The sequence below is a fragment of the Acomys russatus genome, chromosome 32 (genome assembly GCF_903995435.1).
Source record: "Acomys russatus chromosome 32, mAcoRus1.1, whole genome shotgun sequence".
In the NCBI taxonomy this organism is placed as follows: domain Eukaryota; kingdom Metazoa; phylum Chordata; class Mammalia; order Rodentia; family Muridae; genus Acomys; species Acomys russatus.
Window position 1 is genome coordinate 8,234,346 of NC_067168.1, and position 25,460 is coordinate 8,259,805.

General features: G+C 37.3%; 1 protein-coding gene across 1 annotated transcript in view; it reads right to left on the reverse strand.

Moving 5' to 3' along the window:
• Positions 1–5,338: 5,338 nt before the first annotated feature.
• The window catches only part of Tmem30a (transmembrane protein 30A), a 28,422-nt gene continuing 8,300 nt past the window's right edge, over positions 5,339–25,460 (reverse strand). The window contains exons 2-7 of the mRNA XM_051140798.1: positions 19,849–19,956; positions 16,299–16,406; positions 11,151–11,238; positions 10,099–10,248; positions 9,044–9,253; positions 5,339–5,907 (exon numbers count right to left, since the gene is read on the reverse strand). Coding sequence (XP_050996755.1) covers positions 5,714–5,907; positions 9,044–9,253; positions 10,099–10,248; positions 11,151–11,238; positions 16,299–16,406; positions 19,849–19,956 — 858 coding nt within the window. The 3' untranslated portion in view covers positions 5,339–5,713. The remainder of the gene's footprint in view (positions 5,908–9,043; positions 9,254–10,098; positions 10,249–11,150; positions 11,239–16,298; positions 16,407–19,848; positions 19,957–25,460) is intronic.

The window sequence follows — 25,460 nt, forward strand, 5'->3', positions numbered from 1 at the left end:
CCTCCTGCCTCTTCTTCCTTACAGTGGCTGGGTGCCACCAAGCCCAGAGACTGGACTCTTCTTAATCACCACTAATTTTCCAATCCCAGATAACCAGCATCAACTGTCCTAGTAAAGCAACAGTTTTTCTTTAGTGTTGGTCACTTGTTAGTCACAGCCAATTCTTCAGCTCCAGCTGATCCGACTTCACACATGTCTTCAAGAGACTCTCAAACTTCTGAAATTTCACAAGCCAAGCCTCCATTGTCTGCATCACTCTACTTCCAAACTGACACTGGGCAGTCCACTGAGCTCTGAGCACTCAACAGCTTTTCTAGCTCAAAGTTCCAAAGTCCTCGAACAATCCTTCCCCCAAACATGGTCAGGTCTATTATAGGAATGTACCCCTTACCTGGTACCAATTTGTGTCTTAGTTTCTCTATTGTTGTGACAAAACTCCATGACCAAAAGTAGCCTAGAGAGGAAGTTTATTTCAGCCTACATTTCCACATTACAGGCCATCACTGAAGGAGGCCAAGGCAGGAACTCAAACAGGACAGGAACCAGGAGGCAGGAGCCGGTTCAGAGGTCATAAAGGAGTGCTGCTTACTGGCTTGTTCTCATGACTTGTTCAGTTTTTACATACTCCCAAGACCACCTACCCAGGAATGGCACTACCCATATGGGCCTCCCCACATCAATCAGTAATTTTAAAAATGTCCCACAAACTAGTCTGGTAGAGGTATTTTCTCATTTGATGTTCTCTTACCAAATCTCTAGTTTGTGTCAAGTTGACATAAAACTTGGCAGCACACCTAATTTGGCATAATCTTTTCTACATGCTTTCATCTATCACTTCCTTTATTTCTCAAAAGAAAACTGTCAAGTAGGTACTGAAATCCCAATTGTATGAAGAATAGTTATATGGTCTAGGAGATAAAGCAATCTAAAGATGCAACCTATATATGCACAACTGCCTATGAATCCACTTCTACACTTTCTACAGAATCGTTCAGACAAGGGCCAGTGAACAGAATGCACTGCCATTTTGACATGAAAGGCTGAATTTAATTTGAAAATGAAAAAGCAAACTGTTTTACAAGCTTTGAGTGAAAAGGAAACACTCCGCAATTATAAGCACTAATTGGCAAAGTGGAGAGATAGAGAAGCTCAAATATAATTTGACATATATTTGCAAAACTGTACTTCTGCATTTCTGGGGCTTGAGACAAAGTGGCATGTTAGGTTTGGAAAATGTTAGAATGAATTCATTTTCTTCATTTCCACAGACGGCAAAGATGGTGTACCAACCTCAAGAGTGTCTCCCTGTTCCCTCCTACTGCAATAGAACAAGACTAAAGGAAAAGGGTATAAGAAAAACTGATCACCCTAGATCAATCACAAAATATCATAAATAAGATAGTTTCAAAAGATTGCATATGATATGGCACTAGAATGTTGCAGAAGACAAACTATATAGATACAGGACATATCTGTGGTTTGCAGGGGAAAGGATACAATGGAGAAATGGTTCACCAGAGTTTACTGGACATGGTGGACCTGTTTCTTATCCTATCGTGGTGTTAAAGCTCTCACACAGAAGTATACCAAGCAGGAACAAAGTAATGTTTACCATAAAATATTTTAAAAACAAAACCAAAAACATTCAAGCCCCAAATAGATATGACAATAAATTTGTGAAACGAGCCAGATGTACTGTAATTAAAGTGGACAGAGGATGTTGTAACTTAAAGAGGCTGGAGGATGGACTCAGTATGGAGCACGCCTGCTGGTCCTCATGCCCTCAGAAACTAGACGTGGAGCAGCCGTTACAGCAAAAGATAGACTCAGGGATGGGCCTGAAAATGGCAAGTTGAAAATGTACAAAAAAAAAAAAGGCCAGTTCTCCAAGAAGGTATTCTTCTTAGCCAAAATGATACGGTCAAAGCACGGCTGAGCAGTTCACAGACCCCAAAACTGACTTACTATTAGTGTTCTAAGGGACACAGAATCAAACTGTCCATTAAATTCCTGTTTCTATCCAAATATCAGTGTCATTAATCACAGGAGTTTCTTCACACCGTGGGTGGTGAATAACACAGAAACTCACAACTGACAGATGCAGAGAGTAAATGTCAATAGAATGTTCAGGCAAAAACTGGACATATACATTATGTTTGGCGACCATCATAAAAGTCATGGTGGAAATACTGGAAAAGTCAAGAGACTGGGGAAAACAGGAAAAAAAATGCACATGCGTGCACACACACAGGAAGTACTAACACATACACTACTCACTGAAAAACAGGCTGTTCCATCTATGAATATTCTAGAAACAATAAAAATGAAAGAAGTCTTAGAACTTAATTTTTCTAAATGTGTATTATTAGTTCAAGAGGAGAGAAGGAGGAACTGAAAGATGAAGCTGAATTCTGTGAAGGAGAAACAAATGCACCTACACAGTGAATAGACCAAGGACAAGTACGCAGCATCTAAGACAACATCCATCAAAGCAGGAGTGGAAAGAAAATTGCTTTTAACCTGAAATGCTATGTACAGTCAAGCTATTAGTGAAATATGAAGGTTGAAAGAAGATTTATATGTAATTTCTTTTAAATTAAAGAATACATTTATTTATTTTGTGTGTTTATGTGTGAGTCTCTAGAGATGAAAAGAAACTTGTGTTGAGAATTATTCTTTTTCATCATAATGGATTGAGAATGATGATACGACTATGAAGACTATATATATATGCACACATATGATACATATGTGCAAATAAGGTCACCATCGCCTCATTTGGTTTTAGACAACGTATTTATTTTAAAATTTCAAATGACATTAAGTAAAATGTGCTTTTCACATTTACTGACTATGGGCTAACGTGGGCTTCATCAAACTCTACAACAGGCTTTTATACACCAAACTTGTAACAGCAGCATTCTTACCTCCTTCACACTTAAAACCACCAGGTTTACAAAGAACAAAACTTTGCAACTTAAAGAGCATGTGAAATCTCAGGCAGTGTTTCCATAGAGACAGGGAGCAGCAGGCAGAGCGTGTTCCTGAGCCCCACCTCTCACCCACTCCTCCTTTATGTCAGGGTTTGCTTTTAGTGCCTGCTTGGCTTCATTGCTGTCACCGTCCATTCCCCTGGATATAATACCAACCTTAGTCAGTCTGCCTAGAACTGTGAGAGTCTCACCACTTCCTGGTAAAAACAGATGCTCCTAGGTAACATAAATAAGTCCCATGGTCATGTTGTCAGTGATTAATATATAAACATAATAATTTAACAGTTGATGCTATTTTACCGAATGCACATGTGGACAAGTTAAAGCTTGGACTCATTGTCTGCAGTAAAAGTGAATACTAAGCATTAGCAAAAACAAAGGAGCATTGTTATTTTAGTAAGACACTTGAACAGCGCGAGGAATTTTGTTCACTTTTATTAATACAAAACATCCTAGCAGAATATTAACTTTTAATATAAGTAAAGTTACAAATAAACTGTGTCATTATCCAATAAATAGCATTGCCTTGACTCTTAATTGGACTGCTCTCCATTAGAACTGTTAGTCTCTCCAGTTTATTTTAACTGCCTTATGATTTCAATAAAACATCTTAGTTTTGCTTACGGAATAATTTTTTCAGCTGGAAAGTTTCTCATGCCAACATACTTGCAAATTAACACATTTCTCTAAGCCTTCTACTTAGTCGTCTTAATAACATCAAATTTTCTTAAATATGAATGTCCCATTTTCTTCACATGTACAACAGGAGTTGATTTCAAACACCAGGAACCAGGGAAGAACACAGGACATCAGTGCTCTCTTAAAATAGGCCAAGCTTCAATTGTACTTTTAAACATTGTATCTTCTCCAAGATGTGAAAATGTGAGACCTCTTCAGTTTTCCTTCAGCTGCCCCTGTGGTCCCCAGTTAGAGAAAGAGATGCAGGCTAGTTGTCCTCTTTCACTAGCACTTACTCTGGAACAACTGGCAGAAACATCCCATGTCTTAGAGGAATCCCCCAAATTAACTGAACATATGCTTTTCAGAATAACAGCATTCTAAATGACTGACAAAAAAATAGTTTTAGAGAAAGAACTTTCATCCTGAAAATTTTTCATATATCCATAAAGCAAGTAACCTGTGCAAGTAGTATTTTTATAAGTTTATACGTTTATAAGCTCTTTAACAGAATTTCATGTCATACAAATCTTAAGTGTGGCACCTTTCTACTATGAACCATTGAATAATTTTGTTCTTTTAAGCACATATTAATCTAAACTGACACATTACCCAGACCGTTTGATTTAAAATATAACCAAAGGAAAACTTTACAAAGTCTGAAAACACAAGCATTCTTCTACATAAATATGAGTTACTTTAGTGTAAAAACAAGTAATTTCAGTGCAACAAAGTCAACTCTGATTAATACATACATTTTCATGCACGTGGAAAAATAATTTACATTCACTTTAGGAATAAGTTTCATAGCAAACAAATTACAGCACTTATTCAGTAAATGAATATTAAAATAATTCTAGTTAGAAAATAAAGTAACTTCAACCAGATATATTATAATCTTTTTTAATCATGTACATACTCCAAATGCCCCAGAATTTAAGTAGGAAATGTATAGAACATCTTTTTAAGGTATATCTTAGGAAAACTAGACAAAATATTACCTTCATTAAAGAGAATGTGTATACATATCCACATTTGACCTGTATGCAAAAATTTAATACAGAAAAAATTAAGACTTCAAATTTTTCTGGGATATAATATTAGTATTAAGCCAAAACACTTACCTGCTAAAAAGAACAGCTTGAGGTATTCCCAAGGCAGAAGCAATCATCTTAACCCTACACATCACAATAATGAAAGCAGTCTGCTTTGAACATTTACATCTGGGTTACAGCTGAGGCAGAGGATAAGGACTGACCAAGCAACTGCTCCACTTCACCTATAGTCTCTCTTCCCTTAGGAAGTGTAAGCTTCCAGGAAAATGATCACATACAAACATTTCAAGTAGTTTGGGACTCCAGAACGCAGTATTTTTGCCAAATGAAAAGGTTTATAATTCTATCCAAGACCTAACCAACCTCTTTAGTTATTAATTTCTATGATGGACAAGCTAAGATCTGAAATAGTCATTATCAAAGAATTGCAATAGAGAAACTGAACACACGAACCACCTCAACAAGGAGGGACTTTAAGCCTTTACACATGACACATGAAAATGATCAAGTGTTTTATTTATATTTAGTCTTTCTTCGATCTGAACTGTAACCAATTTTTGAAAGGTTAGCAAGCCATTTCACTCGTACATCTCATAATCTCTTTCTTCACACAGTAGGCACACACAAACAGCATCATGTCACTGTAACGTTATCAACACAGCATGAACAGTTTAAGCAGTAGACACGTTCACATGAAAGAGGCTCTCTGCATCACATGGCCTGTCCCAATAAAAAGCAGACGTTAGAATGCCATTTTAGCAGTTACAATATTGATATGATCAATAAAGCTAATTTGCATACCCATCATATATTTTCGTAAGTCATCCATATGTAAGAAGCAAGGAACAAAGAGTGTTTTTTTTTTTCTTTTTTAGGTTATGTGCCAACTTCAAAATGACATACTAACCAGACATTAGCATTCAAAACCTAGGTTGAACAGGACTGGCCTTGATGCACATGCAGTAGATTTGTTTTCAGAATATAAAATTAAATGGTGATGTCAGCAGTATTACTACTGTTTCTATATTTATGATTAATTACTAGCAGTACAACTCCCAGAAGGAAGGAGATGGATCCAATAGTGATGTAAGCAATTCCCAAAAATGGATTTTTTCCTCCCATCCATGAAATAGTGCTCAAGATCATCCGTTTTCTTCCATCGAAAGAAGATACAGGGTAATCTGACAAGGGTATAGGAATCCTTTTTGTTTGTGGTTACTTGATGTTTAATACACAAGTTTTAAAGTTAACATTTAATTTAATTACTTATAATTTATATAATTCTCATACATGGGTACCATGCTTGTATATTCTGAACCATAATAGGCAGGTAGATAGATAGATAGATAGATAGATAGATAGATCGATAGATCGATAGATAGATAGATACATACATACATACATACATACATACATACACAGAAAGATGAATAAATAAATATAGCTATGTTTTATTGTTTTTGAGACAGGGTCTCACTATGTAGTTCTAGATGTCCGGGGACTAACTATATAGACAAGGCTGGTCTTGAAGTCACAAAAGAACAGCCTGTTTCTGCCTCTCCAGTGTACTTCAAATAAAACTATCTTTAAAAACTAGTTTAGAAATTTTCTTTATGTAGTACTATACATTGAACCCAGGGCAAGGCATTCTATCCCTGATAAATATTTCCAGACCTGATCTAGTGAAATAATGTTACTAGTAAAAGCCAAAGTCCTACCAAAACACTAAAATTTAGTTGTACATAGTATCTTGGGTAGCTTTACTGTTGTTACCTAAGAAGGACTACAGCCCTCAAAGTAATGGAAATGGAAAATAAGTAGGATGGGCAGCAATGGTGGCCAACAGGATGTTGACAGACAAGAAACAGCAGAAGATAATCAGAAGTCTTAAGTTCAATGAGCATGAATAAGCATGTAGCTATGTTGGGATCAAACAAATGAGACTTACCCTAAATACTACCATTTTGCTCCATTTTAATCATAAGGTGAAAAGTTTATGGGAATCCTAAGTTCCCGGGCTCTAGGGGAGCTTTCCGGGTGGCTACCCAATTTCCTCCTTATTCTTCGTTTGTTCCCCAAAACATAATGATTGTTCCTAACCATGAAAGAACAAATGATTCTGACTGATGAAAAATTGTAACTCTAACTTGGCATAGGTGTTTGTGGTTTGGGAGTTTAAAAACTGCACCATTCTGGCTCAGGGTCACAGCTCAGCCCGAGGCTGTTCTTCAGCCCCTGATCAATCGGTAGCAGTCCAAGTACAATAAACATTTGTAATCTGCTTACACACTTAATAAGATGAACATTCAAAGATGCAGCCGCTCCTCAGTCTGTGCTGTTGTCCCTGACTGGTCAGTTTTTGCTGTCTTAATTAAGATCCTGCTTTGCAGGACTCTTATGACTACTTGGACTGTTTTGGATTTTTGGACCCCAACAGCTACAGGGACAGAGAGTACACTAGGTAGAGGGTCGCAGAGTATGAGGCCCAAGTTTAACTGGCTCATTTGGAGCAATCATGAAAGTCATGCTCTCAAAGAATTGATAGCAAAATTCAAAACTGCCTGGTAAGGAGATACAAGAGAGGAGGCAGCAGTGTTAGATGTTCTATTACATAGCCCACTCTAGGGTGCTGGCAAGAGTAGGAAAGGCAAAGCCTAAACTAAATTCTGAACTGAAACTCTTCAAAAGGGCCACAGTCTGGAGGTGTGGCAGGCTCTGCTCTAATTACTGAAATTATCTTAACCTGAGGAATCAGGGCTGCTTAATCCACCTCTCCAAGGAGCAGACACAGTATCAAACCAACTATGCTCCTCCTTTCTCCTCATCATGTACACACATAAAGCCACCATTCACCTCTGCTCCTCAGTTCCTTCTCATCCTGCATGTTCACAGCTAACGCCTGATTTATTTATTTATTTATTTATTTATTTATTTTGCAAGCCCCCAGGTTTCTGTACCGTTGCACTGTCAGTTTTTCAGATATCCTGAATTCTTCCTGAAAGTCCTTGGGACGCTGCTGCAGACTCCCTGCACCAGAACTGTCTGCCACCTACGAAGTCTCCACTGCTCCAGTTTCCTCTCCCACGCTCTACAGTAGGCTGCACACGGGCATGTACCACTACACTTTACTGGATCTCTTTGGATGCTAACTATGAACGCTGTTTTATGTTCTGGCTACCCTCTCAAAATAATGGGTCTTTACAGCAGCACCTAACGTAGGTCTACGTATCCAACTAAATGGGCATAGTTTCAAAGCTATTACTGCTTTCCGTCAGTCACTATTAGGCTACATTCAGTTGTATAACCAAAAGTCTGAGAACCAAAGGTAATCTTTATTTTGAAGATTAGGGGCTGAAGAGATGGCTCAGTGGTTAAGGGCGCCACTTGCTCTTCCAGAGGTCCTGAGTTCAATTCCCAGCAACCACATGGTGACTCACAACCATCTATAATGACATCTGGTGCCCACTTCTGCAGATAAAGCACATATATGCAATAAAAATAAATAAATAAAAAGATTTTTAACTATTTACTAATTTATTATACAACTCAAACTAGAAAAAAACAAACAACAACAAAAAACTTGGGCTAGGCAGGGTGATGCATACCTTTAAACCTAGCAGTGCTGAGGCAGCGACAGGAGAATCTCTGAGTCTGAGGCTAGCCTATTCAACAAAGATGTAGAGAGCTCCAGGCCATCCAGGGATACATAATGATACCTGGTCTCACACAAACAAACAAACAAACAAAACAATGTACTATAGCTTATTTAGATAATAAAAAGTGCAAAGATGCAACACACATTAAAGTGCTAATATTTGGGAATCTTTATGTTCACGGTGTATATATAAATGATGGGCAAAGCACTTAATAACATTGAACTTTGTGAAGGGATAAACGGAATTGCCTTGCATTTCCTTCTTGTAAAAGAGTGCTGCTAGGCCAGAGAGACGGCCTAGCAGGTAAAGGCACTTCCTGTGCAAGCCTAATGACCTGAGTGCAACTCTAGGAATCCATATAAAAAGGTGACAGGAGAAAAATCAACTTCACTACGTTGTCCTCTTACCACTATACATGTACCTTGGCACATGTGCATACATCATACACGAATATATAATAACAATAAAGATCTTTGAAATAAAACAAAGTAAGGCTTAATGTCTATGCAGAAATGGAAGTGTGAGACCCTGCATTCAATTCCCAGTACCACAAAATATATAGGTGACTCAAGAGCACAAAGTAACATGTTACATAACTGACAAAGGCAACGAAACTCTTTCCACACTCTATGTGTACACATAACCAAAACCAAAAGGATACTGTATGTGATGTTCAAATAGTACTGTCCAGCTGGTAATGTCGGGTGCAAAGCATCGCTCTGTTTTATGAGGCGATACAACTTACGAAAAGTAGGTAATGCTGCAGTACGCATCCAAACAATAAAGTCCTCGTTTATGAATCCATTATTATTTTCATCATCAGAGTCTAACAGATACACTGGTTTATGCCAGTTTACTGGCTTTGTTGTATCTTAATGATAAGTTGGGGAAGGAAAGAGATGAGAAAACAAAAATAATTCAATTTTATAAAGTTTCAATGAAAATTCACAGTACTAAAAAGAAATGAAAAAGCATAAAACACAATTTATATGTTTTCTTATTTTCAAAGGTATAAATATATCCACATCCTAAAGATATCTTTAAAATCTGAAGAGAAATCAATTCCATCCATAACAAAAACTAAAAAAAAAAAAAAAAAGATAATTGATGTCTCAAGAGAATACAGAAAGGATACTAAGAATAAAGGGTAGATTACTTAATGCAAAAATGAAGCATTAAACAATATATGAGCCAGTAAGATGGCTCAGCAGGTAATGGCACCAGAATTCAATCTCCAGGACCCACATGATAAAAGAAAAGAACAAATTCCCACAAGCTGTTCTCTGATTTCCACACATACACTATGGCACAATGCATATATACACACATATATTTGTACACATACATACAAAATAAACAAATATGCAAGTGCATAAAATATATAAAAAATAAAATTTAAGAAGAAATTCTGCACTATGAAACTAAGGCAATACAGAAACAAAAATATATGTGGATTATAAGCAAGTGCTTGTTAAAAGAAATTGTTGCAGTTTTTAAGGATTACAGCTAAAAACAGTAGAGAAATTCAAATCACAAAAATTTCTGTGATAATCTTCATACATCTGAATATTTATATAACTTCGTATAATGTTGAGAAAGAAAATGCTATTCTCAAAAAAAAAAAAAAAAAAAAAAATTAACACCCTAAAGACAAAATTTAATTACCTTACTAAAACTACCAGCTTTTAGATCAAGAGAATGTTGGTTACATTTTACCTTTAAATTTTTCTGCAAGGCTTTCTTTCCCAGGTGGATTTCTGAATTTCACATTTTTGTCTGTCCACCAAGCAATCCCTTTTTTTGTCAAAGCAATTCGTGTAGGTGTGGGGTCAGATTCATTGGCCACCAGGAACAATTCTAATGTATCTAAGCACAAGAAAAGGAGGCTATCACCAACAGCCACACATGATCCACAGCATCTGACTATGAGAAATGAGAACCTGGGATTTGCTCCAAAAGGAGCTGACAGAGAAGGCATAGGGTTGACAGGCACCCTTTACTCAGATGTGAATTAACTTTTGCAACTTTGGAATTCTAGATGGATAGATGTTGTCTTTATTTCCTGCACATCGAGGGGACTTTCCTGAATGACTAGCCAACATGTGAGAAGACCAAGAATCTCACTCTTAGTCCACATAAAACTGCAATGGCACCCTTCTTCCCGGTTTTCTTTGGCCTCTGCTGCATTCCTAACAGCTCCTGCCTTATCCATCTTTCCGCATTTGGTAATCACACATGGCATTCAGCTCTTGACACACAGCTGGTAGAATGAACAAGTCCTGTTGAATGTGTAATACACATCAGAAATCAGGGACTTAGTGTAAAAACACAGAAACTATTTCAGTAGTGCTTATAGGCTTAAATGATACTGTTTGGGCAGACTGGATTAAATAAATTACTCAAGCTAATTTTACTTGTTTCCTTTGAGGGCTTTTGATATAAGTACTAGAAAATTTGAGATAGTCTGTATTTATGGTTCAGTCTGCATTTCTATCAGACAGTGCATACCTAAGAAACCAGCTGTAACCCCCTTTAATGGTACACATCAGTGAAAAGTGGCTCTGTGATGTTTACTGTCTTCTAAGAAACTGGACCGTTATACTTCTTCTTAGAGATAGAACATGCAAAGGGAAGCCACAGACTACCAAGACCCCATTCATTATCTGAGTACTTATCTTGAAGGATAATTTCATAATTCCACTCATATTACTAGACCATTGCACAGTTTCCTAAGGATCCATCGTTGTGGATGTTTATAGCTAGCATACCATTAAACATGCTGTTGGCAATAGCTCCACATGGGGCAATTGGTTTGTCTTCATTTCTTCGATAAGGTTCACATTCCTTACTTGGATTCTAGTTTTCAGAAGGAAAAAAGAGAAATTATCATCTATCTGGACAAATGCTGAGCTACTCTTAATTACTAATTAAAAATTCCGGACTTGTATCTTCCCCACTCATAAAGCATATAAATCTGTAATGAAATGAAGCTCTAGACTAACACCACATTTAAATGCTCCAAATATTCCTTAATATTACAGTACTTTTTAAATAAAGCGTTTGTTCACCTGTACATAGCTATATATGACTTATCAAATTAATATTTTGATTTTCCATAACATAGAAATCACAACAACAAAGATTTCTGACTGATAAAAATTAAATAAGCTGTTATCAGTCCAGCTGTGATACACAATAAAGAGCATAGTGACTTGGGGATAGAGGCAGTCCAGCTTCTTAGACAACAGCCCCTTGACAAACTTGTCCTCACTTATAAAACGAATACATCTAACATTCCAAATTTTGTGATCTGGGGTTAAATCTCATGTTTAAAAAGGAGAGAGAGAGAGAGAGAGAGAGAGAGAGAGAGAGAGAGAGAGAGAGAGAGAGGAAGAAAAAGAAGAGGGAGGAGGAGGAGGAGGAGGGAGGAATAATCAACAGCAGACTATACAGACTATACCAGTCTTTAAATTGTACAGAATGCTGGCAAAGCAGAGCATGTGCCTGCCCTTCGGGATTGGTCTTGACTCATTACTTACTAAGGATCTCAAGGGTGGGGAACAGTTGAAGGATATATCTGAAATATATGCCTTAGAACTTCTAGAACATTCAAACAGACCACAATAATCTTTTTTTTTTTTAACATTTAACAAATCGAGGTAATCTCAATTTGAAACTTACTTTATATATATATAATATACATACACACCACGCACTGCAAAACACACACACACACACACACACACACACACACACACCCTAGTTAACCTCTTGGGCTGTTCTACTGACTTTGACTTGTATTTGTTTATACTGAGAGACTATGTGCTTCTCTCACAGAAAACAGGGGAAAAAACATGGTAGGAGTCTCATAATATCTCTTCAGTATTCTGAGTATTTTGAAGAAAACTGACTTCAGCAAAACGGTTGGGCATATCAGTCTGGGAATCACATCAGTGCCTCAACTCAACCATCATCAGAGAAGCTTCCTCCTAAAGTACATGGGAACTAACATAAAAATCCACAATGTGCTGAGAGTGAGAGAACTTGGAACTCCTTGTCTCCATGCTAGGGCTCAGGGAACTATGCTGAAGAGGAGATAAACCTAAGAGCCAGTGGTGATGGACGACACCAAAGAAACGGTGCCTTCAAGGCATACAGGACTGACAGACATATGAGCTCAGAGACTGAGGCAGTATATGCAGAGAGCATGCACAGGTCCAAGCCAGGTGGGGTCCCAGTGCTGAGAAGGGAAGTGGACCCAGCCCTATCCCTCACCCAGAAACTATCTCCAATTGTCAACTGCTCCCAAAGGAAAATTTAGTTTTCTCCAATGGAGCCTCACTGGGCATATAACCCACACTTAAGGGCAATCTCCATGCCGTACAATAGATAGTCACATAAAACAAACTCAGTGGTATTTGTGGAGATGTTTTTGTCCAATAATGGTTTGTTTGGGCATTTTTTAAAACCTTACTGATATTTTACTTGCAAATTATGGCTTCCATATTTGTGGTTTTGTGGTGTGTGTGCATGTTTATCTAAGTGTACATGTGTTTTTCACGCTTTTGTTTTGTTTTATTCTGGCTTGTTTTTTAGTTGTCTGCTTTTTCTGTTTTTTGTTTTTTAAAGACTTATTTACACAGTATTCTGCCTGCATGAGAACCAGCAGGCCAGAAGGGGGCACCAAATCTCATGTGGTTGCTAGGAATTGAACTAAGGACCTCTGGGAAAATAGCCGGTGCTCTTAACCTCTGAGCCATCTCTCCAGCTCCCCTGTTGGTTTTCTAAAGAGAGAGAAACTGGGAGGAGTGGAGTTGGCTGGGTAGGAAGGTATGGAGGACCCAGGAGGAGAGGAAAATATAATCAGAATACATTGTATGGCACTCTTTCACTCTAAGAGCCAGAGGGGATGGAGGAAACCAAAAAACAAGGCCTTCCAAATCAGCATGATCAAAGCTCATATGAACTTATAGAATCTTAGCACACATAGGTCTGCACCAGGTCTGTGCATATATTATAGCTTCCAGCTTAGCGTTTTTATTGGATTCCTGCGTGTGTAAATGAGTTGGTCTCTGATTCTTGTGCCTTCTTTTGTGCTTTTTTCCTTTTTTTTTTTTTTTACCAATTCCAATGTGTTAATTTTTTAGCTTTTTTTGTCCCATAGAAACCTATTTGTCTTCTTCTTCTCTCCCCCCCCTCCTTTTTTGTTGTTGTTGTTTTGTTTTGTTTGAAACAAGGTTTCTCTGTGTAGTCCTGGCTGTCCTGAAACAATGGGTAGACCAGGCTGGCCTCAAATTCAGAGATCCACCCACCTCTGCCTCTTGAGTGCTGAGATGAAAAGTATGCACTACCACTGCTGTTGGGTTGCTTGTTTGTCTTCTAATGAGAGACAGAGAGAGAGTGGATCTGGATGGGAGAGGTGGGGGAGGAACTGGGAGTAGAGGGAGGGGAAACCATAACCAAAACATATTATGAGAAAAAAATCTATTTTCAATAAAAGGAGGGAAAAAGAAAATAGCTCAGTCTTGAGCAGTGCCAAAAGAGAGGGGGGAGAATATATTGTATAGAAAAAAAATTGTTTTCAATAAAAACCATAAAACAGCTAATACTGTAAAGTCCTGTCATATTCTAACCATTGGCACCTTGGCTTAGTTACAGTTGGAGCAATCTTTTCTTTTTATGAAGCAAAAATCATCTTTCAATATACTACATCTTAAATTTAATGCAGTGTGATACCTGACAATTATGTACCAAAACTCTTCTAAGTGTTTCAAATAAATAAAAGCATTTATACCTCAAAAAAGATATATTAAATATAAAGAAACTCACACTCTAGCTCCTACATTCCTAGGTAAATTTTGAAAAAAAAAACATGAATCAGGTATTGCACTAAGCAGGCCTAGGTACACTGTACTAACTGGTTTAGGAAAGCTAAATACTTACCAAGTATTTAATATGCACTACAAACCATTCAAAGTGCCAGAATCAAACAATATAGAAGTTGATGGGGAGGGCATAATCCCAGTGTGTCCTTGGAAGATCATGTAAGTTAATTCCTAAAACAAGAGTAGTTACCAGTGGCCAGGCAGTGGCGGCACACACCTGTAATCCCAGCACTTGAAAAGCAGAGGCAGGCGGATCTCTGTGAATTTGAGGCCAGCCTGGTATACAGAGCTAGTTCCAGAATAGTCAGGGATACACAAGAAAAAAAAAACAAAAAACAAAAAAAAACAAAAAAAAAACAAAAACAAAAACAAAAAAAAAAAAAACCCTGTCTCAAAAACAAAACAAACAAAAACTAAAACTAAAACAAAACAAGAGCAGGTACCAGCGATGTGAAATGCAGGCAAAAAAGAGACAGCTCTCCTCACCTCTAGCTGCCTCTTCAGAAATGTGAAGTTCTTTCCAAACGGCTCTATGCTAAAATTCTTTTCTACACCCCCTGGCCTCTACCCCCAAGAGCTGTGATTACAGGCATGCAACACTCTTGTCTGGCTCTCTACAGTGTGTTGTAAGAGACTCCCAAGTTCTAAGAAATGTGAAACTACTGCAGTCTTCAAATGTTTGACTCAATGGCAAAATGACACAACACTTACGCACTAAGCACTGCTATAGAACACTAAACAGGAAGTTAAGATACCATCCATAGATTCCCAAATAAAGAAAGCCAAGCATTAGAAAAAGAGCTTATTACAAATAGCCTACAGTTCTTTCTAGCAAACACATACAACAGACTTACAAATTCTGGAAGCTTTGAATTTTTGCTGCTTAGTCTTCCCACAAGTTTAAAAATGAACAGTTATTCAATTTCAGAGCACAATCCCAGAAATTAAAAACAGTTCATCTGCATATCCCTGCCTAGCAAGAATAGTGAAGATTGGATAAATGGATTGAGCTAGAAATGATCATAATGAGTGAGTTAACCCAGAAGCAGAAAGAATCAAATGGTATATACTCACTTATATCTGCATACTAGCCCAAGGGGCATGTCCCACGAAAGCCTTCACTTACCAGGAAACTGGGACAGAGGGGAAGGCATCCTATTGGGACTCTAAATTGAGAGACGCATGGGAGAATAGCAAAATAAAAGGATACAGAGGGTCCTAGAAATCTACAAGTAGAACAATATGATAGGCAGATTTGGGCCCAGGGGTCCTGCTCAAACTAAGGCACCAGCCAAGGACAATACAGGAGGTAAACTTTAAACCCCTTCCCAGATCTAGCCAATGGTCAGAATATTCTCCACAGTTGAGTGGAGAGTGTGATATGACTTTCTCACGTACTATGGTGCCTCACATTTGACCATGTCCCCTGGAGGGGGAGACCTGGTGGCACTCAGAGGAAGGACAGCAGGTAGCCAAGAAGAGACTTGATACCCTATGAGAATATATAGGGGGACGTAATCCCCCTCAGGAACAGTCATAGGGGAGGGGAATAATGGGAAAATGGGGGGGGGGGGAGGAATGGGAGGATACAAGGGATGGGATAAACATTGAGATGTAACAAGAATAAATTAATAAAAAAAAATGGTAATGGCAATGAGAAAAATTAACCTACCAGTTCCAGTATATCAATAATATAATTGCTATGATAAAGAGTTGATTTGATTAAAAAAAAAAAAGAATAGTGAAGAGATCCAAAAAGAGCACACTTACACATCCAGAATGCTAGCCTCATCAAAAGTCCATCACATACAGAGAGATGAAGCCAAAACTCCCAATGACTACAAGGAACAAGCAGGAAGTAGCAGGACTGAGAAGTTATTTTGTGGGCATTCCAGGAAAAGCATTTTAACTAAAAACTTCCATTAAAATTAGAAATAACGAGAAATACTTTCATTTCCCATGAGATTATGAAGTACTTCAACATTTCTAAATGAGTATTTACTTATTTCACAGACGCCACATGTTACTTACAAGCAAAGCACTAGGGTCTCCATTTAACTGGCTATCATCTCGAGATTTCACATAACGACGATGGTTTTGATAGAAATTAGACAGTCCATAATACATAAACACATTGCCCTAGAGAGAACAGAAAAGGCAAACAACATAAAACTAATATTTATGTTTCAAATGTATATAAAATGTAAGCAATTTGCACCTTACTGGCTTACAATGTGTGGTAAACAGGTAGTGAAGTAGCAGCTAAAATTGTATAATTAAATATAAATACACTCATAGGTAGCAAGTACACTCCAGCTCCTCAATTCTTAGGTAAGCTTTCAAAGAAGGGGAAATATTACCACATACGAATCAGGTACTGAACTAAGCAGTCCTGTCTACACTGTGTTTGCTGGCTTAGCAAAGCTATTTACCAAGTACTTAAAAAGCATTGGCACTACAGCACAGGGATAGTGTTAACCTGGCATGGGCATGTATGAAGCCCTGAATTCAGTCCCAAACACACACACACACACACACACACACACACACACACACACACACACACAAAGCAAAGAAACAAAAACAAGTCATGCAATTGTAAATAAAAAACAATTTTTTTTTAAGCCACACAAGCAAACTTTTAAACTATCCTTCAAGTATTATGTGCAGTCTGGAGAGATAGCTCACTGGGTAAGTGAGCACCTACATCAAAGTCAGGCAAGAATCATCTATAACCCCAGAGATGGACGCTGGCGGGAGGAGACTGGCAGATCCCAGGAGCCTGCTGGCTAGTTGGGCCAGCCTAAATGACAAGCTCCAGGGTTAGGGAGAGACCAGTCTCATGAAATAAGGTGACAAAGGAAGACATGCATATCTCATACAGCACATCACATACATACATGTGCGTACAGACACAAAATATTATTCTCATTAAAAAATAATATTGAAAGAATATTAGTATGCTCTGAGCTACTTTTTAAAATATATTTTATTAATTTATTCTTATTACATCTCAATGGTTATCTCATCCCTTGTATCCTCCCATTCCTCCCTCCCTCCCATTTTCCCCTTACTGCCCTCCCCTATGACTGTGACTGAGAGGGACTTCCTCTCCCTGTATATTCTCATAGGGTATCAAGTCTCTTCTTGGTAGTCTGCTATCCTTCCTCTCTGAGCTACTTTTAATATAAAATGTTCTCTAATTCAGGTTGGTTTTTATCCAATTAGCATCTACCTTTCAGAAGAGTGATCAAACTTTTGATTTATTATCCAAATAAACTGTAAATGGAATGAGAATATACAATTTCAACAAGATGTTTTATATATACTATTTGTTCCTATTTATTAAAATTAGGTTAGTGTACCAAATATTTTTACACATATATGTCATTTTACTTTGCTCATATTCCTTCTCTTTATACTCCCTCCCACCTTGCACTGGTCCCCTTCTGCCTTCCAAATAGTCCCCCATGATGCTATAGACTGATAGCAATCAGTACATTAGTAGTTGCTAAGTATATGCAATTAGAATACTTTAAAATAATAAGAGTGTTATTCTAATGGGGGCAACTTCAAAATACCTTAGGGAAAAAAGAGTAATATACATATATTGAATAAACTACAAGGTGCTAAGAAAACATCAGACTAAAACTATTGCCAATTTAAAAAGTTATTATTTTCTGCTATTTGATTACAGACTCTATTTTTATTCATGTCTTCAGTTGAAAGGAATTCTGAGCTTAGAAGTGATTTATTTGACTTGCTACTTTCATAGCATATCATTTGAAGACTGAAGGCTGATGGGGTTTTGTGGCAGAAGCTTGTAATCGCAGCACTCAGGAGGCAGATAGCGGATCATTAATTCCAAGCCAGCCTGAGCTACACAGCACGCTTAAGGCCAACCTAGAATACATAAGATTGTGCATCAAAAAGTAAATAAATGGAAACATTGACTGTTAAATAGCTAATCATAAACTCTCCCACTATATATAAAAGATATTTAAGTGGAAATCTTTGAGAGAATGGTATCAAATTGTATGACAAAAACATAAAAACTATGTTTAGGAAAAAAAGAAAAGCATCTCAATTAAGAACCAATAATGGTAAATTTGACTTGTAAACTGAAAAGAGAGATCCTTTCAATCAATTCTGATATAAAATAAACTAACTTTTAAATTCCCTGAAATGGTTTGCATGCAAATTCTGTGAAGAAACAAACCTACAAAGAATAAACGGTCACTTTAAAAAGGAGTTTAAAAGTAAATGGGTTTTTTGTTTGAAGACAGAGTTTCTCTGTATAACAACCCTAGCTGTCCTGGAACTTGCTTTGTAGACAAGGTTAGCCCCAAACTCAGAGAGAACTACCTGCCTCTGTCTTACAAGTTCAAACAAATGTTTCTGAGTAAGGAGGAGAAAACGGGACTTCTAACTTGTTCAACTTTCATTTCTTCAATTCTACACAGACCCAAAACTTACTGCATATTAATAGTTTGCCCACCACACTGAAAACTGCATCAGTCTTCTCCCAATTCAGTTTTCACACCTTTGTCTCAAAGGCACTTTTACCTTGGTGTAAGAGCATCTATAACCACTTCCATCCACCAGAAACTACTAACGGTATCACTAGTAGGAGATCTGAATAAAGAAACTCAAACCTTGGCATGTATTGTGACAGCTTTGCTTCCTGAAGAATGTTGTTGGGTTTTTTGTTTGTTTGTCTTTGTTTTTTTTCCAACACAGGGTTTCACTGTATAACCTTGGCTGTCCTGGAACTCGCTCTATACCCACAGAGATCTACCTGCCTCTGCCTCCTGGAATTAAGGGTGAGCACCACTACCACCCAGCTCCTGAAGAATGTTTTAAAACTCAATCTTCAGGTAGAGGGCAGAACAAACTGGTCTCCATCCAGGCCAGTTCTGAGATTTTATGTCCTTTCCCATATGCTCAGTTACCAAAAATAGAGACCAGTATAAATACATCAGGAGCACAAGCGCAAGCCCGCGCACGCACGCGCACACACACACACACATACACACACACGTGCATGTAAGGGGGGGGTCCACGTATCAAACAATAAAATATCAATAAAGTTTTAAGTGTTTGATTTTGGGGGGTACTGTTTCACACGTCACAACACAAAATAATTCAATTAAGTAATGGGATTAAGCATCTGCAGTAAGACTTGTTTTATAATTAAAGTTATTTTTTAAATTGAAAATAATTTTAAAAGGCTAAGTGTTTATACCATCTAAAAAGAAATCAAAGTATCAAGAAAAAACTTTTAAAATATAAACACAAGAACTTATAAACTTGACAAAAATTGATTTCTGCCACTAAACATGGGGCTAATGAATTACAAAATGATGTCTTAAGTGTTGTCTATAAAATACTAAAAGGCAAAGAATTCAAATAAGCACATTTAATTAATTTAATTATGTAATAATCAAATATATAGAACATCTTCAAATGTCTATTGGTTCCAATAAACTAAGTTAATTTTTCAATATAAATTATCAGAAAAACCCGGAATTACTATTTTTTAAAGCATGCCTTTTCTAAGACATTAATTTGAAACACAGACCTCAAAGGACTGTTCCAGTGTGAAGTTAATGATACAAAAACACGGTGTGATAGTGGTATTCATGCATTTATTGCAGGGGCTGGAGGGTTCCATTCCAGTGTAATCAATCTGCAAGAGAAAAAAGATTAAAGCAAGCAGTTCCTTGGAGAAAAGAGAAACCCAAAACTTATATAACCTGCTATTTAAAAAAAAAAAAAATGAGTCCAACAAAGCAATCTGGGCAAAAACTGTTGTGTTCTTCAACAACATTAAATAGTAAAGAAGCTTCTCTTTGTTCAATATTCTTCAAAGTCCTCCTTTTCGTCCAAAGAAATATACCACTGAAATGTAATGCAAAATACTTTAACTGACCTTAAAAATCCTGCCTTTCTTTTGTTGGTTCATCTGCATATAAAATCATAGTAAGTACTGATCTTTTTATACTGTCCTTGTGGTTTTGTCTTTTCCAAATTTGGAGTCAAAATATAGGTACCCTTTCCACACTGACTTCTTTCACTTGATAACCTGCACTTGAAGTTTCCTCTACATCTCTTCAGAGTTTGATGTACAATAGTTCTGGTTTGGTTTTTTTGTTTTGTTTTGTTTTTGTTTTTTAATTTTATTTTTTACATATATATTTATATTATTACACATATATACAATAGATTACCTATAGCAAGAAGAACCATGACACAATCAGGAATTATATAAATGTTACATTCTTAGTACCATAGTTTATTTATTCACCTACTAGAAGACAGGGCCAAACTGGTCTTGAACTCACAAAGATCCTCTTGTCTCTGCTTCCACAGTGCTTGATTAAAGGCATGTGCTGCCATGCCCAGACACTGTCTGTCACTTATGTCACCAGGTCTACAGTGCTTGGTTCCAGTAGCCCCACAGTTGCTTACAGCCCTTTACATCTTCTCTGAGGAGATGTCTCATCAGGGCTTGTGCTTCCTTTTGCCAACCTGTTTCATTTTCATATTTTAACTCTTCTTTTAGCTAACAATTACCAGATACTTTTAAAAATTATTTTCTACCAGTCTATGAGTTATCTTCTAAATGTCTTGATAAATAAGAGTTTTATGATGAAGTCTGTCTTAGTTAGGGTTCTATTGCTGTGAAGAGACAGCATACCCACAGCAACTCTTTTTTTTTTGTTGTTTTGTTTTGTTTTGTTTTGTTTTGTTTTGTTTTTCGAGACAGGGTTTCTCTGTGTATCCTTGGCCATCCTGGACTCACTTTGTAGACCAGGCTGGCCTCGAACTCACAGCGATCCGCCTGCCTCTGCCTCCCGAGTGCTGGGATTAAAGGTGTGCGCCACCACACCCGGCTGACAGCAACTCTTATAAAGGACAACATTTAATTGGGGCTGCTTACTTTCATGGCGAGAAGCATGGTGGTGTGAAGGCAGACAAGATGCTGGAGAAGGAGCTGAGAGTTCTACATCTTGATCTGCAGGCGGCAGGGGAAAGAAAGTGCCACACTGGACATAGCTTGCTCATATAAGACCTCAAAACCCGCCTCCTCAGTGACATACTGCCTCCAACAGGCCACACCTACTCCAACAAGGCCATACTTCCTAATAGTGCCACTCCCTATGGCCAAGCATTCTATGGGGGCCGTTCCTTTTTAAAATTAAAATCTATACCTAGAAAATAGAGCCACCATCTAATTATAACAGGGAGATAATTTTTTTAAAAGTCATAATGGCTTAAGAAAACTTAGTTCTGTCAAGTTGTTACATAATGTTCTGTACAATTGTTTTTCATGGAAGCGTATTTGTTAACTAGCATAACGTTGGTTAATATTTTTAACTGCAAATATGACCAATAAGCAAGGAATGAACTAAAACAAGAAAACTAAATGAAGACAGGAAAGCACACATTAACTTCATTAGACCTATGTGCTACAACTCTGTACCAAAGCCTGTTTGTACACATCATCCCACTTACATACCAAATTCATCTCAGAATAAACCACAATGGAAACTGAATTTTTAATTTGATATTTTCCTCCTTTTAAGACTGATCTAAGAAATAAAAATAGAAGCCTCTCAAATCACCCTCTTTCATTTGATCACTTGTTATTAAACAAAGAGACAGAAGTTACTTAAAAATAATTTGATAGAACTGGAAATCAAATATACTTCATTATAATAAAATTCAGTGTTTTATTAGAATTACTAAATATCAAATATTACTTAAAATAGACATCTGAAACATATTCATCATGAACTACTGATTATAACTTTTAAAATGCATTAAAAGTTACAACTTTTAATTGAACTGGAAATCAAATATACTTCATTATAATAAAATTTAGTGTTTTATTAGAATTACTAAATATCAAATAATACTTAAAATAAACATCTGAAATATATTCATCATGAACTACTGATTATAACTTTTAAATTGCATTAAAAGTTACAACTTTTAATTAATTAATGGTGCATCCATGTTTTGAATATATGAATGTCTGTTGAGTGTGTCAGACCCCCTGGAGCTGGAGTTATAGACAGTTGTGAGCTGACATGTGGGTACTAGGAACTGAACTTGGTTGCTTTGGAAGAGCAGTCAGGCCTCGTAACTACTTAGCCTTCTCTCCAGCCCCAAAAGTTACATCTTTTAACTTCAGGAAACACAGAAAAATTTTGTTAAAAGTTATTATAATTAACTTTTAAACAAGGCACAGTTCAAAGTACAAGAGCCTGACAAAGTAATGATACAGTGTATCATCAATAGCTGACAGCTTTCCTTTATATACACATTTCATCTGATCATCACCAAAACCCTACTGCTTTCACTTCTATGACATACAAAGAATGTACTTAGAAACTTTCCTTAGTGCTAGTCTAGAATCCAAGGTCTCTAACTAAACCCAACACTCCTTCTACAAAACTACCTTTACCCAGAAACCTATCAGTCTACTCAACCATAGGGCAGACTTCATTATCAAAGGCAAAAATACAAAGAAAGATGTCAAACTGGATAGCAGAAAGACAACCATTATCAAAGAACCAGCACTTTCTAAAAGAAGTAAGAATCTGAACAAATCCAGAAAAAGAAGATAGAAAAAGAGGAACATTGGAAAAGAGACATTCAAAGACAATGAGAATAAACACTTTATATTATAAAGAATGTTTCATGATGAAAAGAAATAGGAAAAGCTAAGACGGTGAGTCCTAACAACACCATATTTTACTGACTGCTGTTCTGTCAGACATATATGCACTGATTTGTATAATCATCAAAAGAAGAGGGGTTGAAAAGATAGATGGCTCAGCAGTAAAGAGCTCTGGCAGAGGACTCAGCTTCAACTCCAGGCATCTCACAAGCACTTATAACTCCAGATCCAGGGATCCAAGGCTCACTTATGACCTTTATGGGCACTAGTCATGCATATGGTAAACAGAAATGCATGCAGGCAAAACACTCATACACATAATAATAATAAAAATAATCTTTTTAGAAATACAGCGGCCCTACAGTTTGTTATTATCTCCTTATTTTAAATTAGGACAGCACTTGGCTAAATCCCTAGTACAAAAAAACCCTAAGCACCAAACTGAACAAACACGAAACTAGCCTTTAATCAGCTGGATCTGATGCTATTTTGGACAGACAAGGTCTGATTTGACTTAAAGTATAAAGTGTGTACAGAAGCATATAGAGTAAGAACTGCTGAAGAATAGAAGGAGGTCCTCAGATATATAGTGTGAGAAATGCTTTCTCCCAATCACAAACACCCTACTACCACTCGTATGCCCCAGGCAATAATCTCCATGTTATACCAAGCTCAAGTCACTTTTAACAGTAAGCACTATTATGTCACTTTATAATAATGATCCCTGTTAAATGCCAAACCTTCCAGGTGCTGCTGCCAAAGAGCCTCACAGTCCTGTGCCCTCCACCCCAGTGTCTCTCTCCCTCACAGCTGCTGCAAAGCTGAAAGGCCTCACAGGTCTCACTAAAAAGAGTCCTTCACCCTCACAATCCCACAGTGTGGAGCTCAAGGTAGCTGGATCACAAGCATACGCTAACTCCTCACCTCCCCTTCTACAGACCCTTTAACATGCCACTCCTTGTCCAATTTGCTGTGAGACTGATAAATCTCTTACCTGAAGAACCACTGATACTCTAGACTCTCTCCAAATCCTACATGTAAGCTCTAAGGAGAAGGGAGTTATCAGACTATCACCTTGTTTCACTGGCAATATCAGTTTGAGAGCTGAAGCTGCTCCCAAAGAGTGTTCTTTTGTTGTAAGATGCAAAAGGCTTCCATCTATACCCATAAAAGAAATGGACCCAGGGACAAAGAATTCTGCCAAAAATAGAAGGGGTGGGGATTTTACATCCCACAAAAATAAAGATTCTTCTTCAAAAAATAGGAGATCATTAAGACTCCATTTTCCTCTATCCAGGACTTAACTAACTGTTTCTGTAGCTGAGAATCAATGGGAGCAATCTGATGCCTAGACTCTCTCATCCCTATTAAAAGACCTGTAAACTTATCTCACACCTCATTCGCACGTTCTAGGCTGTCAGTGGTTTTCTATGAACTGTAAGATAGCATAGTGGGGAGGTGTCAGATTTTTACTCCTCTCTCACTTAATCACACTTTAAACAACTTATGTTCCTTCATTGATTTCAGTTCATTGATATTTTTTACAGCGTCAGGTTTTTAGACCTATGTGCCGAACAATGACTTAGCTATGCCACGCTGTCTAATGGCTTCCCATTACAATGTCTGTGGTCCTAATACTGGCCCATGTACTGTGCACCCTAACACTGTACCACTTTAATCTGATCTGTAGTCTTCCCTTCTTCTCACTCTACCACTGTCACACTGGCTTCTTTTTTGTTCCTTTCTACTAAACACGCCCCTCCTTTTCTCTTCCTACTTCTGTATGGAATTGTCTTCCCTCCCATATCAACACAATACATTACTTAGGGCTCCCCAACACCTGCTATTTTGTGGCAAAGCATTACAATAAAAATCTCTCTTACATTCTAAGAGACTGAAACTCTAGTGGAACCTCACAACCAGAGTTAATAAATACGTAAGGTCACTCAGGACATCTCTCCTACTGTGTACTCAGCCTGTTTGTTTAACCTGATTTTAAGAGAACAAAGTATAGCAATCAACGTTACTTGCCTGAGATTTCCCATGTAATCAACTTTTACAGTCTAAGCTAATGGATAGCTGTAATCTCAAGGTATGCACTTTTCCATGGCCATGGCCTAGAACAATTCAAGTGTATAATTTACTGAAAGCAACAAACATAGAGGTTGAAAGCAATCTTCTAAAATGAGTATCTACTGTAAATACTAAACACATTTGGATATTGCTTGATAAACAATGCTATTTGTAGTACTATTTGTTGTCTGGGTTACTTGGGGTCTGTTGAAATCAGTGACTTAATTCTTTTGTATAATTCTTAGGAGATTTTTGTAATGTATCCCTCATTCCATCCCCATGTGAGACGGTTGGTGCTTTTCAAAAAAAAAAAAAATGTTAGGTATACACAAACTGACACACACACAGTCATACAACAGACAGACACACAGGGACAAACACAGAAACCAGCACAGGAATAGATTCACAGGGCAGCCTTCAGGTGGACACAG